The sequence below is a fragment of the Pantherophis guttatus genome, chromosome 11, assembly GCF_059756535.1.
Source record: "Pantherophis guttatus breed Tessera chromosome 11, ASM5975653v1, whole genome shotgun sequence".
NCBI classification, from domain to species: Eukaryota; Metazoa; Chordata; class Lepidosauria; order Squamata; family Colubridae; genus Pantherophis; species Pantherophis guttatus.
The window spans coordinates 21,601,997-21,620,471 of NC_142073.1; the positions used below are offsets into that span (position 1 = coordinate 21,601,997).

General features: G+C 49.6%; 1 protein-coding gene across 2 annotated transcripts; it reads right to left on the reverse strand.

Annotated features, from left to right (window-relative positions):
* Positions 1 to 298: 298 nt before the first annotated feature.
* Positions 299 to 17,988, reverse strand: TRADD (TNFRSF1A associated via death domain). Of its 2 annotated transcripts, none has more exons than XM_034425483.3 (5): positions 17,606 to 17,988; positions 12,453 to 12,608; positions 5,399 to 5,679; positions 4,433 to 4,646; positions 299 to 644 (listed from the first exon to the last, which is right to left on the reverse strand). In XM_034425483.3, exons 2-5 carry the CDS (start codon positions 12,592 to 12,594, stop codon positions 337 to 339), a joined length of 945 nt encoding a protein of 314 aa, XP_034281374.2. In that variant the 5' UTR covers positions 12,595 to 12,608; positions 17,606 to 17,988; the 3' UTR covers positions 299 to 336. The 2 variants fall into 2 exon arrangements, with proteins under 2 accessions (XP_034281374.2, XP_034281375.2); XM_034425484.3 differs by having other exon boundaries at positions 17,630 to 17,753.
* Between the last annotated feature and the right edge of the window lie 487 nt (positions 17,989 to 18,475).

Here is an 18,475-nt window from a genome sequence, read left to right on the forward strand (position 1 = left end):
TCAACCTTCAGCCGGTGAGATTTGATCCGCTGATCTGCTGAACTAGCAGTCAGCTGAAGTAGCTGCAGTACAGCACTCTAACCACTGCGCCACCTCGGCTCTTACAGTATCCTTCCCCCAGGAATGGGGAGGGAATGGGGATTTTGCAGTATCCTTCCTCCAGGAGTGGGGAGGGAATGGGGATTTTGCAGTATCCTTCCCCTGCCACGGCCACCAAGCCACACCAAGCCACGCCCACAGAACCGGTAGTAAAAAAAATTGGATCTCACCGCTGGATCAACACAGAGGCACAAAGCAGTCTCTAAAAAAACACTTTTTTTTCCTTCTTCTTCTTCTTCACAAGTCACTTTGGTGGAGACCCAAAAGTTCTTCGGCTAAGTTGATGAGGCCGTTGTCTTCCAAGGCAGCCACCAGGCACCGAATGGTGGCCTTTTTGCCTTCCGAGTCAATATACCTGCGTAGCAACTGGTACGCTTGTTCGTAGAGGCCTTCGCGCTCGTATTCGACGGCGAGGTTATCGATGAAGGGATCCCGCAGGGCTCGGCATTTGGTCTGCAGGTAGAGGGACCGGCCCACCTGCTTCCATTTCTTGGATACCAGTTTGGCGAACTTCTGGTGGTCATCGGGGGCGATTTTTCTGTTGGCTGCACGAGGGAGCCAGAAAATAAAAATTATTGTAACCTCTTGCATACCTCTCGTTGACAAAGGTTATGTTTAGGCTGCAGTTCTGTGCACGGCCTCTCCCACCTCTCTCCCATGCTGCACAGGCAGTCCTCGACTTCCTGTCTTTCAGGGACCATTTGAAGTTAACAACAGCACCCAAAAATGACCATTCTTCACACTTACGACCGTTGTAGCTTCCTGTAACCATTATTCGTTATGTTTTTGCCTCCAGCCCCCTAATCCTCTTTGTTGCTCTTCTCTGCACTCATTCACCCTGGAATACATTTTTTAAAAGCTCCATGGGAGGAAAGGGTACACATTCTTGGGGGGGGGGCGTTTCAAGGTTGCACAAGGGCTGCCTGCCACCCCACAAGCTGAATTTCCGGCAAAATTTCTCTAGGGAAAAGTTTTGTTCAACACGAACTTTTATACTGTGCAAAGAAACTGTTTTCAGTGCGCCCTCTAGGGGGAGGCTGAAGAAATACACCGTTATTTAAAGCTTTTACTATCATTGGTGGCACAGTGGTTAGAATGCTTTTCTGTTGACTGCCGGCTGCCAGCAGTTCAATTCTCAGCGGCTCAGGGCTGACTCAGCCTTCTGTCCTTCCGAGGCGGGTAAAATGACCCAAGTTGTTGGGGACAATATGCTGACTCTGTAAATCGCTCAGAGAAGGCTGGAAAATACTGTGAAGCGGTATATGAGTCTAAGACGGTGCTATTGATATTTCTATTGTAGTTCTCCACTTACAACCAGTGGTGGGGTTCAAATAATTTAACAACAGGTTCTCTGGGCGTGGCCAGATGGTTGTGGCTGGGTGCTCATGTGACTTGGTGGGTATGGCCAAGTGGCCATGTGATTGGGTGGACGTGGCCAGGCATCATGTGACTGGTAGGCGTGGCCATGTGGCTGGGTGCATGGTCAGGTGGTCATGTTACTCGGTGGGTGTGGCCAAGTGGTCATGTGACAGGAGTGTGGCCAAGTGACTGGGTGGGCATGGCCATGTGACTGGGTGGGTGTGGCCATGTGACTGGGTGGGAGTGGCTGGGTGCCATGTGACTGGGGGGTGGCAGGTGGTCATATAACTTGGTGGGTGTGCCCATGTGACTTGGTGGGCGCGCCCAGGTGACCATGACTTGGTGGGCATGGCCAGGAGGTCATGTGACTGGGGGGGCGTGGCCAGGCACCTGGTGGCCATGTGACTGGGTGGGTGTGACCATGTGACTGGGTGGGCATGACCATGTGACTGGGGGCATGGACAGGTGGCCATGTGACTGGATGGGTGTGTCCAAGTGACCATGTGACTGGTGGGCATTGCAGGGCGGGCATGTTACTGGATGGGTGTGGCCAAGTGCCAGGTAGAATATGATTAGTCTGTGGGTGTTCCAGCAGATTTGACAATAGGAAATATTTCTATTTCCATCTCTGTTCAATCTCTGTTTTATTCTATTAAAAAATTGATAGTAGATGAATAAGACATGGATGCCATTTTCTATTTGAACTTCAGGAAGCCTCTCATTTGATTTCTGCACTAGCACTGATACAAATAAACCCCAGCTTTGTTTCTAATATTTCACCCAGATGTTTAACCTATTCTTTAAACTCTTAGTTGAACCATACTGACAAGGAATTAAGCTTAATCTGAATCCAGATTAAGGTGCAGGAATTTAATCCATGTCCTCTGATTTTATAGAACCATTTGTTCCAACAAACAAATCACATTCAAACAGTTTAGAAAATTTATTTGATTGCTATACCAAAATATAAGTAGAAAGAATGACATAACACAAACTCCACCCAAAGGAACTTGCAACATCATAACTCATAGTGGGTACTCCATCACTAGATGCTTTCACTAGTACTCACTCCAGATTTTCTCCCAAGCATAACGCTGGCACCATCGGAGCAAAATCCTATTAATTTTTTTTTTTCTAGGTGGTTCTTAGTAAGCCCAACATTATTTAAACTTTCCATAACTGAAGAATGTATTGTCTGTGCATCTTGTTTTTCCAATTCAACTAGCTCAGGGAAAATTGTTGGTGAGGTAACCGAATCCTCAACTTTTAAGAAAAGTAGAACAATTGGTTTGCAAGATATCGCTGAGGCTTCATCAATAATCTAACATATTTCCAGATTATTTTCAATAATTTTAGTAAATAAGTTTTGTTTATTTCTTTTGCAATGAAATCAACCATTTTCACTGCAGTTTTACATGAATGTAATACCATTCCCATATCTAATCCATTTATCGTTTGCATGTCTATGTCATCTCCTATGACTGAAAATGGTTTTACATCTTTGTGCCAGGTTCTAAACTGTAATAAATTCTCTACGACTAGTACCTACATGTTTTTCAGTCATCTTATCTAATCTTTCCTAATTAAGATTACTTTACATGAGCCAAGGTCTTAGAGAAGTGAGGGAAACGCGCAGACAGCATGGATGGATGGATAGATGGATGGAAGGAAGGGCAATAGCAATAGCACTTAGACTTATATACTGCTTCACAGTGCTTTCCAGCCCTCTCTAAGCGGTTTACAGAGTCAGCCTCTTGCCCCCAACCATCTGGGTCCTCATTTTACTCACCTTGGAAGGATGGAAGGCTGAGTCAACCTTGAGCTGGTCAAGATTGAACTGCTGACAGTGGACGGAGTTTGCCTGCAATACTGTATTCTAACCACTGTGCATCATGGATGGATGGATGGATGGATGGATGGATGGATGGAAGGAAGGAAGGAAAGAAGGAAGGAAGGAAGGAAGGAAGGAAGGAAGGAAGGAAGGAAGGAAGGAAGGAAGATAGCAATAGCACTTAGATTTATATACCGCTTTACAGTGCTTTCCAGCCTTCTCTAAGCGGTTTTACAGAGTCAGCCTTTTGCCCCCAACAATCTGGGTTCTCATTTTACCAACCTCGGAAGGATGGAAGGCTGAGTCAGCCTTAAGCCGGTCAGGATCGAACTGTTGGCATTGGGTAGAGTTAGCCTTCAATACTGCATTCCAACCCCTGCGTCACCAAGGAAAGGAGGAAGGCAGGAAGGGAGGGAGGGAAGAACGAAAGAAGGGCAATAGCAATAGCACTTAGACTTATATACTGCTTCACAGTGCTTTCCAGCCCTCTCTAAGCAGTTTACAGAGTCAGCCTCTTACCCCCAACCATCTGGGTCCTCATTTTACTCACCTTGGAAGGACGGAAGGCTGAGTCAACCTTGAGTTGGTCAAGATCGAACTGCTGACAGTGGACGGAGTTTGCCTGCAATACTGCATTCTAACCACTGTGCATCATGGATGGATGGATATGGATGGATGGAAGGAAGGAAGGAAGGGCAATAGCCATAGCCCTTAGACTTATACCCTGCTTCACAGTGCTTTCCAGCCCTCTCTAAGCGGTTTACAGATTCAGCCTCTTGCCCCCAACAATCTGGGTCCTCATTTTACCCACCTCGGAAGGCTGGAAGGCTGAGCCAACCTAACAACCATCCAAAGGATGATCACATGACCCTGGGACACTGCAACTGTTATAAAAAACATGCCAGTTGCCAAAGCATGTGAACACTGGGATGCTGCCACAGTCACAAGTGGGAAAAACGATCTTGTCACTTTTTTCGGTGCCTCTGTAAGTTGGAACGGTCACTAAACGAATGGCTTTTAAATTGAGAATTACCTGTACAATCCTTGTGGAGAACCTACTGAATATGTCTGTACCCGCTTCGGCCTTCCATGCGTTACCTCTCCCCAGCATTTTCGTCTCAAGTCCTTGCCTGAAACACTCACCAAATTGCTGGTTCTGGAAAAAGAAGATATCTTCTTCAACCGAAGTCTTTGAAATCTCCGGAGGGCCAGAAGACGGAGGGGAGGAATTTAAAGAGGGGAGGGAAGAATCTGACGAGAGCTGCCATTTCGGGGATGGAGAGACGCTTTGTTGAAATGAAAGGTTCACGAGACAGGCTTCCAGCTCTGCTACAGCTTCATCTATAAGATGATCCGGCTTCAAAAAAAGAAAGACAGTGAGAGACATGGCGGGAGGGAGGGGCGAAGTTTCTGTAAATTCTTTTCTTTCTTTGCTGCATGCGTTAGTTAGCATTTCTCTAATCTGAATAGCAATAGCACTTAGACTTATACACTGCTTCATAGTGCTTTTACAACCCTCTCTAAGTGATTTACAAACTCAGCCGCTTGCCCCCAACAATCTGGGTCCTCGTTTTACCCACCTTGGAAGGATGGAAGGCTGAGTCAACTTTGAGCCGGTCAAGATCGAACTGCTGGCAGTGGGCAGAGTCAGCCTGCAATACTGGATGGATGGATGGATGGAAGGAAGGGCAATAGCACTTAGACTTATATACCGCTTTACAGTGCTTTACAGCCCTCTCTAAGTGTTTTACGGAGTCAGCCTATTTCCCCCAACAATCTGGGTCCTCGTTTTACCCACCTCGGAAGGATGGAAGGCTGACTCAATCTCTTGAGCCAGTGACATTTGAACTGCTGAATTGCAGCTAGCAGTCAGATGAAGTAGCCTGCAGTACTGCACTCTAACCACTGCGCCATCTCGGCTCTTATAACAGAATAACAGAGTTGGAAGGGAACTCAAGAGGTCTTCTAGTCCACCAATGGAACAGAAGTTGCCTTCGGAAGTTGTGGGAGCTTCATCAATGGAGGCTCTCAAGAAGGCACTGGACCTTTGTTTATGTGGACACAGGGCCTGCATTTAAGCAGCTGCTTATTTCAGATTCTGACACTTACCTTCTCGCCAGAGATGCTTTCCAGACAACGTTGTTCTTCTTGGATGATGGAATCCAACTTTTCAGCACCAGCCCTCAGCTCCGTCTTGAGGAGCTCCAGGCTGGGCAAGGACAAGTAGATCTTGAGGCACTTCTGGAGAGCTTCTTGAACTTCTCCTTGCTGGTAGCTTTGCAGGAACTTTCTGCAGTTCTCTTGCTTGTTGAATTTCAGCTGGATGATCAAATCGGGATCACTACAATGGACCTTCAGAATATCCACCCTGCTGAAGTCCCCTATGGATTCTGTGGTGGAAAGAAGGGAAAAATGGAAGATGAGTCAGATGGTTTACTGCTGGTTGCTGCAGCAGAAGATCGAAGCCACTGTCTTTCAAACTCGGCAATGTTAAGACATGTGGACTTCAACTTCCAGAAGACCAGCTGGGGAATTCTGGGATTTGAAGCCCATATCTTTTAAAGTTGCCAGGTTTCAAAAATGCTGCTACAGGCAACGGTTATATCCTTGAATAAGTCCTCTCTGGAGGAGGAGCTTGTGGGGAGGTCAGCTGGGACTGCGTCTAAGGAGGAGGAAGAAGAAAAGCAGAAGTCTCTTCTGCAAGGCAACTTGCATCAACAGTACACCAGGTTCTTGGAACCATTTCTGAGTGCTCCTGAACTCTGCCTTCCTGTAATGTCGGCACCGTGAAACTGTGGACAGTGGCAGGTCAAAAATGAGACAAAACTCATTTTGATTGTTTGGAAGAGTTCCTTGGGAGTAGCGATCTATTCTGGAACAAGTGCTCCACTTAGGTGTAGATTGTTATTCTTTTTTTTTTTTAATTTTAATTTTTAAATAACATACATAAAAACCATCTTACATTGCAAACAGTGTGTCGGTTGGTTACAAGTCTTTTGTGCCTCTACACCAAATTCATAGTTTACAATTTACAGTTTACCTAAATTCTCATATCATCGACCTAATATATATCTATATATTATTATCTTCATTTATTTATTTATTTATTTATTTATTAAATTTCTATACCGCCCTTCTCCAATAGGACTCAGGGCGGTGCACAGCCAAGATAAAAACAAAGCATACAAAATTTAAGAACAGTATTAAAATAATTAAATATTTTGGCCGAAATTAAGATAACCCAATTTAAAATCAATTTAAAATTTAACTCAGGCCAGCCCAGCTTGTTGAAATAAATAGGTTTTCAGGGCCCGACGAAAAATCCGGAGGTCTGTTATTATACGTAACTCTGGGGGAAGGTTGTTCCAGAGGGTGGGCGCCGTCACAGAGAAGGCTCTCCCCCTGGGGGTCGCCAGCCGACATTGTCTGGCGGACGGCACCCTGAGGAGGCCCACTCTGTGCGAGCGTACTGGCCGGTGGGAGGCTATTGGTGGCAGAAGGTGGTCTCGTAAATACCCCGGCCCTAAGCCATGGAGCGCTTTAAAGGTGGTCACCAACACCTTGAAGCGCACCCGGAAGACCACTGGGAGCCAGTGCAGCTCGCGCAGGAGAGGTGTCACATGGGAGCGCCTCGTCGCCCCCATAATCCCCCGCGCGGCCGCGTTCTGGACCAGCTGCAGCCTCCGGGTGCACCCCAGGGGGAGCCCCATGTAGAGAGCGTTGCAGTAGTCCAGGCGGGAAATGACTAGTGCCTGAGTGACTGTGCGTAGAGAGTCCCGATCTAGAAAGGGGCGCAGCTGGCGTATCAGGCGAACCTGATAAAAAGCCCCCCTGGCCACGGCCGTCAAATGATCTTCTAAAGACAGCCGTGCGTCCAGGAGGACGCCCAAGTTGCGAGCCCTCTCCGTGGGGGCGAGTGATTCGCCCCCAATAGCCAGCGATGGCGTCAGCTGGCTATATCGGGACGCTGGAAGCCACAGCCACTCGGTTTTGGAGGGGTTGAGTCGGAGCCTGTTTCTCCCCATCCAGGCCCGCACGGCCTCCAGACACTGGGACATCACTTCAAGGGCATCGTTGGGGTGGCCTGGGGTGGAGATGTACAGCTGGGTGTCATCAGCGTACTGATGGAACTCCACCCCAAAGCCACGGATGATCTCACCCAGCGGCTTTACATAAATGTTGAACAGAAGGGGCGAGAGGACCGACCCTTGTGGCACCCCACAAGCAAGGTGCCTCGGGGTCGACCGCTGCCCCCCCGTCAACACAGATTGCGACCGGTCAGAGAGGTAGGAGGAGAACCACCGCAGAACGGTGCCCCCCACCCCTAACCCCGCCAACCGGTGCAACATGATACCATGGTCGATGGTATCAAAAGCCGCTGAGAGGTCTAACAGGACCAGGATAGAGGAGCAACCCCTATCCCGAGCCCTCCAGAGATCATCCACCAACGCGACCAATGCCGTTTCCGTGCTGTGCCCAGGCCGGAAGCCGGACTGGAGCGGGTCTAGATAGACAGCTTCATCCAGGTACCGGGGAAGCTGTTGCGCCACCACACTCTCAACAACCTTCGCAACAAAGCGAAGGTTGGAGACTGGACGATAGTTAGCCAAAACAGCCGGATCCAGAGAGGGCTTCTTGAGGAGGGGCCTCACAACCGCTTCTTTCAAAGCGGCCGGCAGGACCCCCTCACTCAAAGAAGCGTTAACAATCTTCTGGAGCCAGCCTCGTGTCACCTCCCGGGAAGCCAGTACCAACCAGGAGGGACACGGGTCCAATAAACATGTGGTCGTGTTCAGCCGTCCCAGGACCCTGTCCATGTCCTCGGGAGCCACAGGATCGAACTCCCCCCAGATAACACTCTCAAGACCTGCCTCAGTCATCCCGTCCGGACATACCCAGTCAGAGGCCAGTCCTTCCCGAATCTGAGCGATTTTGTCATACAGATACTGCACAAAGTCCTCGGCTCGGCCCTGCAAGGGGTCATCCCGCGCTTCCAGATGGAGGAGGGAGCGGGTCACCCTAAACAGGGCGGCCGGGCGATTATCTGATGACGCGATAAGAGCGGCAAAATAACTAGATTTCGCTGCTTTTATCGCCACTAGGTAGGTCTTAATATGAGACCTCACCAGTGTTCGGTCGGATTCGGAGCGACTGGTCCTCCAACTACTCTCCAGGCGTCTTTTCCGGCGCTTCATCTCCCTGAGCTCCTCGGAGAACCAAGGAGCTAGGTGAGTTCGGTGCCGGGTCAGAGGCCGCAAAGGCACGACACGGTCCAAGGCCCCGGCAGCCGCACTATCCCAGGCGGCCACCAGGTCCTCAGTCGAGTCATGAGCCAGAGTCTCAGGAAATGGCCCAAGCTCCATCTGGAACCTATCAGGGTCCATCAGGCGCCTGGGGCGGAACCACCTGGTCGGTCCCGCCTCCCTGCGGCGGGGTGTAGCGGTTAGAAAGTCCAGTCGAAGGAGCGAGTGGTCAGACCATGACAAGGGTTCGATGACTATATCCCCTGTATCAAGGCCACTCAACCACTGACCAGAGACAAAAACTAAGTCCAGAGTGTGTCCACCCGTGTGAGTGGGGTCATGAATTAACTGAGTAAGGTCCATGGCCGTCATGGAAGCCATGAACTCTCGAGCCACCTCAGACGTTTCGCCGACAGATGGCAGGTTGAAATCCCCCATGACTAGAAGTCTGGGGGTACCAACCGCCACCTCAGCTATGACGTTGAGCAGCTCGAGCAGGGCCGTTGCCACGCGGCAGGGAGCCAGGTACGTGATCAACAAGCCCATCTGTACTCCACGACCCCACCTCACAAAAAGGGACTCACATCCGGCTATCTGTGGAACAGTGGTCTCTCTCGGATCAAGACTTTCCTTTATAATAACCGCCACCCCCCCGCCCCTGCCCTGAGCTCTCGGCTGATGGAATGCTCGGAAACCTGGTGGGCACATATCCACGAGGGGAACCCCCCCCTCATGGCCCAACCAGGTCTCCGTAATACCTGCCAGGTCCGCTCCCCCCTCCTGAATAAGATCGCAAATGAGGGGGGCTTTATTTACCACGGACCTGGCATTGCACGACAGCAGCCGAAGGCTCGGGCCCTGAGAGTCTGAACAGCCTGGGATACGAGAAGGGCTATGGGGACCGGGGCGTGCCACCGCTCGAAGATAGCGAGTGCGCGCCCCCACTACATTAATCAATCATTTAATTATGACAACTTCTTCCCTCGTTATTATTCAAAATATTCTTAAATTTGAGTTAATTTTTATTATAACATTCATTTCATCCTCCCAAATCTGTCTACTAATACATCTTTATATTTTATTTCACATAGTTCTACAATTCTTGTATTGTGAAGATCTCTACCATATTTCATTTCCATATTTTTTTGTCTAACCATTGATAAAATAAGTCCCATATCTTATAATATTGTTTATCTTCTTGTTCTCTAATTTCAAATGTCAATTTACTCATTTCAGCACATTCCATTATTTTCTTAATAACTTCATCCTGCATTGGCATTTTCTCATTTTTCCAATTTTTAGCAAACACAATTCTAGCCGCTGTTAATACATTAACATGGATTGTTATTCTTGAATACCCTTTCTGGATTCTGTCCTAATCAATGCTGGCTGCACTTGGAAGGAAGTATAAACCTCTCCAGAAGAACAGAATGGTATAGTCAACCTGAGCAGACAGTTGGACTAAAATACTTCCAAGGTCCCTTCTGACTCGTTATTCTACATTCCGTATTTTTCCTTGTTACCATCTGGGTTTGCCATCTCTGTCTTCTTTGTTCCTTTGTGTATAGCCTTCTTTTAACAATTTGTACACTACCCAGAGTTGCTTGGAGTCAGGTGGCACAACATTATTATTTGAGGTTGGTCAATTATTTTATTTATTTTTATTTATTTCCAATTTATATACCACCCTTCTCCCTGAGGACTCAGGGCGGTGTACAGCCAGAATTAAGAACATGAAATACAAATATTAAAAAACAATTAAAATATATATAAATTTGGCCAAAAAATTAAAAATCACAAACCAATTTAAAACTTTTAAAAATTTCTTCTTAAGCCAGCCCGCTTGCTGGAAAAAGTGGGTTTTAAGGGCACGGCGGAAGGCACTGAGGTCTTGGATTCTCCTTATCTCTGGGGGCAACTGATTCCAGAGGGTGGGAGCCCCCACAGAGAAGGCCCTCCCCCTGGGGGTCACCAGCCTACATTGTTTGGCTGATGGCACTCTGAGGAGGCCCTCTCTGTGGGAGCGCACGGGTCGATGGGAGGTCGTCGGTAATTATGGTAATAACCATAATTATTATTATGGTTGGTCACAGCCAACCAGATGTTATTATATATTGCTGCTATTCTTCTTCCTCTTCTTCTTTTAACGACCCCATAATCCTGTTGTGACTCAGGCCCACGTAGTTAATATTAAATGCAAAACAGTTCCAAAAAGCGAAGAGATTTTATTAAAACAGCTGAGAATGAACTCATTCTCAGCGTAGTCCAAACTAAGTGAAAGCAAATTCTTCAAAACACCATTCCTCAGTTTATCTCTGACCTTGGGATAATTAGGCAAACTGCCAAAGGCTTTTCTTGGCAACAATTCAGGAACAGAAGACGCTGACAAGAAAGAAATGCATCCAAACACGAAGCAAATCTCTCAACGGTTGTTTTCCGGCAAAGAGGCCAAGAGCTGTTGCTGGTTTTTTAAGCCTTATGGGAGGGGCCAATCATCTCTTGGCCTTACTCCCGAGTCGTCCTCTCTGCTTTAGCTGCTTCTGCCTTCTGGCAGCTCTTCTCATACGTGCACTAGGAACAGGCTCCTCGTGTTCCTCTGCCTCTCTACTGTCAGCCTCTGGAGGCTCCGAAGTCCACGCATGGCCCTGGCCCCATCTCTGCCTCCGACGCAGAGCCCTCATACGGGCCTTGCCCAGCCTCCAGGACTGGCCCATGTTCTTCCTCAGCCTCATCGCTGTCCGACTCGGCTGCCAGCTCCGCAGGCTGCTGGCGGACCACAACAAATCCCTTGCGGGGTGGAGTCTGGGCAACTGAATGGAGCTGAGTATTTACTGCCCAGATGCCTTTCCTGTCGCCAATGCGGAGTTATATTCAGCAGATATATTCTCATCGAGCCCAGAAAGAGAAATATCTGCCTCTACCTAGGATCGAACTCACATTGTGAGGCGAGAGCTCCACCTCTAGGCCCCCGCACCACTTATATATTGTTTTTGCATTATTATGAATTCAGATGTCTAACTTTTCTTGTTCTCTTCTTCTAAAGGAAACAGATACCTAAATCTAAGCGTTGTTCCTTCCAATGCCATTATGTACATAATGCATTTGTACAAGATTGCCCTCGGTTTTCCAAACATTATTTCCACTCCAGTAGCAAAAAGTAGCTCCCACTCTTAAAATAATTCCCCATTCCTGCCCCAGATTTTTCCTTCCAGGAGTTAAAAGCTCAAAGGTAAGTAGATGGTGACTCATCTACTCTTAACTTTATGGCTACGGTGACTGGAGAATGGATTGAACTTATCACCCTAGAAATTATTCAGAAAACAAAAGCACTTTGGGCGTGAACTCTTTCTGCAAACATGACTCAGAAGATCGAAGGCAGGAAAGGATGAGGATGATGATGATGATGATTTACACAGAGTAGTGGTGGAAAGGGGTAGAGGGACGCGGCGGCTCAGTGGCTAAGACACTGAGCTTGTCAATAAAAAGGTCGGCAGTTCAGCAGTTCGAATCCCTAGTGCCGCGTATAACGGGGTGAGCTCCCCTTACTTGTCCCAGCTTCTGCCAACCTAGCAGTTCGAAAGCACATAAAAAATGCAAGTAGGAAAATAGGTACCACCTTTGGTGGGAAGGTAACAGCATTCCATGCGCCTTTGCCGTTGAGTCATGCCGGCCACATGACCATGGAGACGTCTTCGGACAGCGCTGGCTTTTCGGCTTTGAAATGGAGATGAGCACCGCCCCCTAGAGTCAGGAATGACTAACACATATGTGCAATAGGAACCTTTACTTTAGTGGTGGAAAGCATTTTGAACTCAGAAGAAAAAAAAATCTGAGCTGTTTAGCCAAGAACTGGGTAAACGGATTCCCTCTGATCATAAACGTGTGGGGTAGCTGGATCAGGGTGAATGCTATCGACGTACCTGCAAATGCCACCTTCAACGCTTTGTACACGGAGGGCCTCTGCTCTGGGCTTTTGTAGAAGGTAGGTAGAAAGATCTTTTCCGCCGTTGCTTGGAGAAAGAGGTAAGCACAGCCCACCCACTCATCTATGCTGGCCGCCATCTTGGAAGCCCCTCCTGAAATGGAACACAAATCAGCCATCACCCGAGACCCCTTAAAACATCCTCATCGTCAACTACAGGCAGTCCTCGACTTACAACAATTCATTTAGTGACCAAAGCGACTCACAATCGTTTTCACCCTTACGGCCATTGCAGCATCCCCATGATCACGCGATGAAAATTTGGACGCTTGGCGGCTGAGACCGTTGTAGCGTTAAATGAGTAACACCTGCAATGGGATGTGGGAACAACCTTGGGAGATTCAGAAGAGACACTCCCTAGTTTCTTGGGTTGTAAAGGAGATAGGGGGGGGGGGAAATTGTACTTTGGATGCTTGCAAGATTGATGTCAACCTTGAGGGCTGAGGCAGATAACAATAGCAAGTAGCAATCTCACTTAGACTCAGGGGTGGGTTCTACTTACCTTTACTACCAGTTTGCAACGGGGCCGTGCCCGTACCAAGTGCCCAAATTTTGATCACCTGACCACGGGGATGCTGCAATGGTTGTAAGTGTGAAAAAGGGTCATAAATCACTTTTTTTCAGTGCCGTTGTAACATTGGTCCCTAAATGAACTGTTGTAAGTTGAGGACTACCTATACCCATGATGGTGAACCTGTGGCATGTGTAGCCATATCAGTGGGCACGCCAGCTCAGCTCTGGCGCGCATGTGCGTGCCAGCCACCTGATTTTCAGGCCTTTTGGGCCCACCAGAAGTAGGGAAACAGGCTGTTTTCTGCCTCGGAAGGGCCTGGGGGTAGGTGGGGAAGGCTGTTTTTGCCCTCCCCAGATGCATAGAGAGGATCTGGAGCCAGGTGACAAAGAAAAACGGGCCAGCAAGGGAGGAGGGAGGGTTGGGCGCGCATGCGCAGGGCGCATAGAATTATGGGTGTAGGCACGCATGTGTGCAAACCTCCCCCACAACTCCCCCCTTACTGGCACGCGATGGCAAAAAGGTTAGCCATCACTGACCTATACACTAACCAAAACCAAATTACAACTTAGCACATTTAGCAATCCAAGTCCAGATAGATACATGTGAATTCTAGCCATCCCCAGTTAGGCGCCGTCTGAATGTGACAGGACTCACAACCCTTAGATTTCCACCTGCATGGCTTAGGGCCGGGGTATTTACGAGACCGCCTTCTGCCACCAATAGCCTCCCACCAGTACGCTCGCACAGAGAGGGGCTCCTCAGGGTGCCCTCTGCCAGACAGTGCCGGCTGGCGACCCCCAGGGGGAGAGCCTTCTCTGTGGCGGCGCCCACCCTCTGGAACAACCTCCCCCCAGAGATATGTACAATACCAGACCTCCGGACTTTTCGTCAGGCCCTGAAAACTTATTTATTTCACCTAGCCGGGCTGGCTACACAGTTTTGGGTAAATTTAATTGATTTTAATCGGGGTGGTTTTAAATTGCGGCCAAAAATATTTAATTATTTTTAACCTGTTTTTAAATTTTGTATGTTCTGTTTTATTCTGGCTGTTCACCACCCTGAGTCCTGTTGGAGAAGGGCGGTATACAAATTAAAACAAACAAATAAATAAATAAATTTCTGGGGGGGGGGGGCTCACTCAGAATGACCCAATCCAGTTTAGTCAAAGTCTGATCATTTATTAGTTTCCCCATAATTTCCAGTTGCAAACAACTCAGCACGTTAGAAGATGTTACTGCAGGTAGTTCTCAACTTATGACCATTCGTTTAGTGACCATCTGAAGTGACAAGGGCACTGGAAACAGGAACTTGCAACCAGTCCTTGGACTGACGACCATCACAGTGTCCTTGTGGATCACATGATTTGATTTAGGAGCTTGGCAACAGAGATGTAACACATAATCCTCAAATTAGAATAGATTAGAGCTGGAAGGGACCGTGGAGGTCTTCTAGTCCAGCCCCCTGCTCAGGCAAGAGAACCTATACCCGTGATGACGAACTTATGGCATGGGTGCCACAGGGGGCACGTGGAGCCATATTGGTGGGCACGCGAGCTCAGCTCCGAAACGCATGTATACGCCGGTCAGTTGATTTTTGGGCCTTCTGGGCCCACCAGAAGTCAGGAAACACGCTGTTTCCGGCCTCCGGAGGGCCTCTAGGGGAGGTGAGGAAGGCTGTTTTTGCCCTCCCCAGGCTCCTAGAAAGGCTCTGGAGCCTGGGGAGAGCGAAAAATGGGCCTACTGGGCCCACCGTGCCATCACGTGACAAAAGAGCGGGAGAATGAGGGGGACGGGGTGCATAGAATTATGGATGTCGGCACACGTGCGTGTGTCCCCCTCCCTGCTTTTGGCATGCGATGGCAAAAAGGTTAGCTGTCACTGGTCTAAGCGGGGAGGGGGGGTCATGCGCATGCATGCCCACACTCATAATGCAATGCCCCCCCATGCCCTGCTCCCTGCACATGTGCGTGTGAACCCCCCCATGCTCCGCGTGCGCACGCAACCCCCCAAGATCCCCCACCCCCCACATATGCGCACATGACCCCCCCCGGCCCATTTTTTTTTAAATTTGATTTATATGCCACCCTTCTCCGGAGACTCAGGGCGGCTTACAAGGCGTTAAGCAATAGCCTTCATCCTTTTGTATATTTATACAAAGTCAGCTTATTGCCCCCACAAACTGGGTCCTCAATTTACCTACCTTAGAAAGGATGGAAGGCTGAGTCAACCTTGAGCCTGGTGAGATTCGAACTTACAGTAATTGCAGACAGCTGGTGTTAATCACAATGCATTAGTCTGCTGAGCTATCCAGGATTCCTGGATTTTGGGCCTGGCAAGCCTCCCTGAAGCTTCTTGGGGCCAAAAACAGGCTATGGGGGGGGGGCACCACACCCCTCCCTGGCCCATTATGGCATGGGAGCGCACACCGCTCTCCCCGCGATCCCACCTCCCGTGCATGAGCGCGAGACCTCCTCCCGCCCCCGTGCATGCACACAAACTCGAGGTGCATGCATGCATATCTCCTCCATGTGCCCGTGCCAGAGACCCAAAAATCAACTTGCCGGTGGGAGGCGCACACACATGCGCAGTGGAGCTGAGCTGGGCGACAACTCGCGTGCCCTCAAGACACACGAGCATCTGAGCAAGTGCCATAGATTCACCATCACGGTTATAGGTAGTCCCTGATTTACAACAGTTCAGTGAGTGGCCACTCAAAGTTACAACGTCGCTGAAAAAAGTGCGTTATGACCGTTTTTCACAGTTTATTTATTCATTTATTTATCTATTTATTTATTAGTTTGATTTATATGCCGCCCTTCTCCGGAGACTCAGGGCGGCTTACAATGCGTTAAGCAATAGCCTTCATCCTTTTTGTATATACCTGCTTAGTAGGGCTTTTTACGACCTTTTTGCATCATCCCCATGATCCTGCGATCAAAATCCAGAAGTTTGCCAACCGGTTCACACTTACGACGGTCGCAATTGTCCCAAGGTCACTTGATCCCCTTTTGCGACCTTCCCCAGAGTCGACGGGGAAGCCAGATTCGCTTAACCACTGCAATGATTCGCTTAACCACTGCGGCAAGGAAAGTCATCAAACGGGGGCAAAACTCCACTTAAGGATGGTTTTGCTTAGCAAGAGAAATGTGGGGACCCGTAAGTGTGACCCGTAAGTCGAGGACTACCTTTTCCTAGGGGACAGAGCTGTTAAGGATAGAAACCACATTACCACCAAAAAGCACAATTCGGATTTCAATGGTTTTATTCCAGAATAACCACCTCGCCCACAAAAGCGGGAATCCCTGCAGCCCTCCCTCTCCTCGCCCTTACGGCGGACCAAGGACCCCCACCCCACCCGTTCCCTTCCCCAGGGCCGAATCGGAGCGCTGCTTGGAAAGGAATCGCCACCGCTGCCTCTTCCAGGAAAGGCCGAGATCTCCGCTTCCATTCTCACGATCGTGCTAGGAATCGGGGCTCTTCCCGTTAACCCTCCCCAGCTCCAAAAGAAAGGGAAAGTCAGCAGCCCCCTCCCCCCCCCCTTTTTTTTTTTGCCCCCTGCAGGTTAGAACCGCGGCCCACTTTCACTTTCCTCTGCATCCCTAACTCCAGTCTCAGGGACTGTAACTGGTGGCTAAAGCGAAAGTGCTTTTTTTCACCCCCAAGCCCAACACGTGGGGGAACCGCGGCAGCTCCAATGAGCCCCTTCCCCCCCTCGCTTCTTTCCTCCACCCCCCCCACCCCCACCAGGAGGGGGGGTTAAGTAGTAAAAAAATTTAAAAAAAATTTACAATTAAATTATATATTTTCTTACAAACATTTTAACAGGTGTTAAAATAATCACTTCAAAACTTTACTTAAAATTCAAAACATCAGCTATATTATAATACGTAAAAGATTGAATTACATTTTAATTTCATCATAAAGCTTTTGAATAAAAAAAAAAAGTCCACTATTTTGTGGAAAAAAAAAATAGTGAACATAATGTGAAAAAAGTGGACTGTCCGCTCAAATAGTGGACACCTGGCAAACACTAAGTCCAGGAGGCCACATCTGGAAACAGCTGCGGGGGGGGGTGGGGGAAATCAAAGGGAATCCCCGCATCCCCCCCCCACACACTTCTCCGCGGGGAGAGGGCAGCGCTTCGCGGGGAAAGCCCACGGGGCTGGGTTCGCGAACCCGCGTGGTGGTGGTGGGTTAGGGTTAGCGAAGGGAGGAATCGCGGGGAGGGAACGAGCCAACTTTCGCGCGATCCTGGACAGATCGCAGGGATTCCCCCCCCAACTCCGGATCTCTCTCTCACCCCCTCCCCCTATTTTTTTTTTTCGCATAAAGGTCAGGCAAGGGCGCTCCGGCCGCATTCCCACGACACGCGAGACCCGATCCGTGTCCGTCACCTGGGTTTTGTTTTTTTTCCCCCGGAGGAGGTCGACGGAGAGGCCGAGATGGGGAGTTCGAATCCCCCCAGCCAGGGAGTTGCCCCCGACCCCGCGATCGGCCACCCGGGTTAATCCCAGCCGACCCACCCCCGCGCCCCACGGAGCGCCGAGACGGCCCCCGCTTCCCCTCCCCGATGCCTACCCGCGTCCACCGGCGCTCCCCTACTAGCCGAGCCCCGCCGGCTGCCTTCCGCCTTCCGCCTTTGCGCGTCAGCAGCTCCCGGGCGGAGAAGCCAGCCGGGCACGTGCGCGCTTCGCCTCCCCGGGATTAGGATCGGGCGCAGATTCCTGATCGGCTACGGAGCCGGGAAGTCGCGCGCCGGGAGGCGGTGGGGTGGGGGGGGTGTCTTTTTTTTCCCGCCACTGGCTGGTGAATGGAAGCGGCCCATTCAGAAAAAAAAAAAAAGTTCGGAAGCGCCGCGCCAGTTACTTTGTAGCGAGCGAGCGAATTCCCGAGTCTCCCTTGGGCGCCCATTGGCCGGAGGGAGCTGTCAATCCGACCCGCGCGGCTCGCTTTCATTGGCCGAGCCATGACGGGAGGCAGAGAGAGAGAGAGAAAGAGAGAGACAAATTCCTTCGAGTGACTCCTCGGCCAATCAGAGGAGGGCCAGTGACGTCATTCTCCCATACCTTATTAGGAAGCGGTGGCCTTGCAAAAAAGGAAATGTTTTGCCTGCGGGAGTATTGCAAGAAATTCTCCCTTGGCTTTTTTTGTCCTGCTGTTAGGTAGGTAAACAGTTAACAGTAACTGAGTTGGAAGGGACCTTGGAGGTCATCTAGTCCAACCCCCTGCTCACGCAGGAGACCTCTGCTAGGGATTTGAACTGCAGAACTGCCGTCCTTTCTGATCGACAAGCTCTAGGTGTGTGGGGGGGGGGTTTGATTTGGGAAGGAAAGAAAAATACAGGGGGCAAAGAAAAGAGTGCCTCTGCGCATGCCCAGCGTGACCGACCCTTGTCTCTGCAAAAGCCTTGCTCGTTATCATAATCCAGGCGCAGGGGTCTCCAACCTC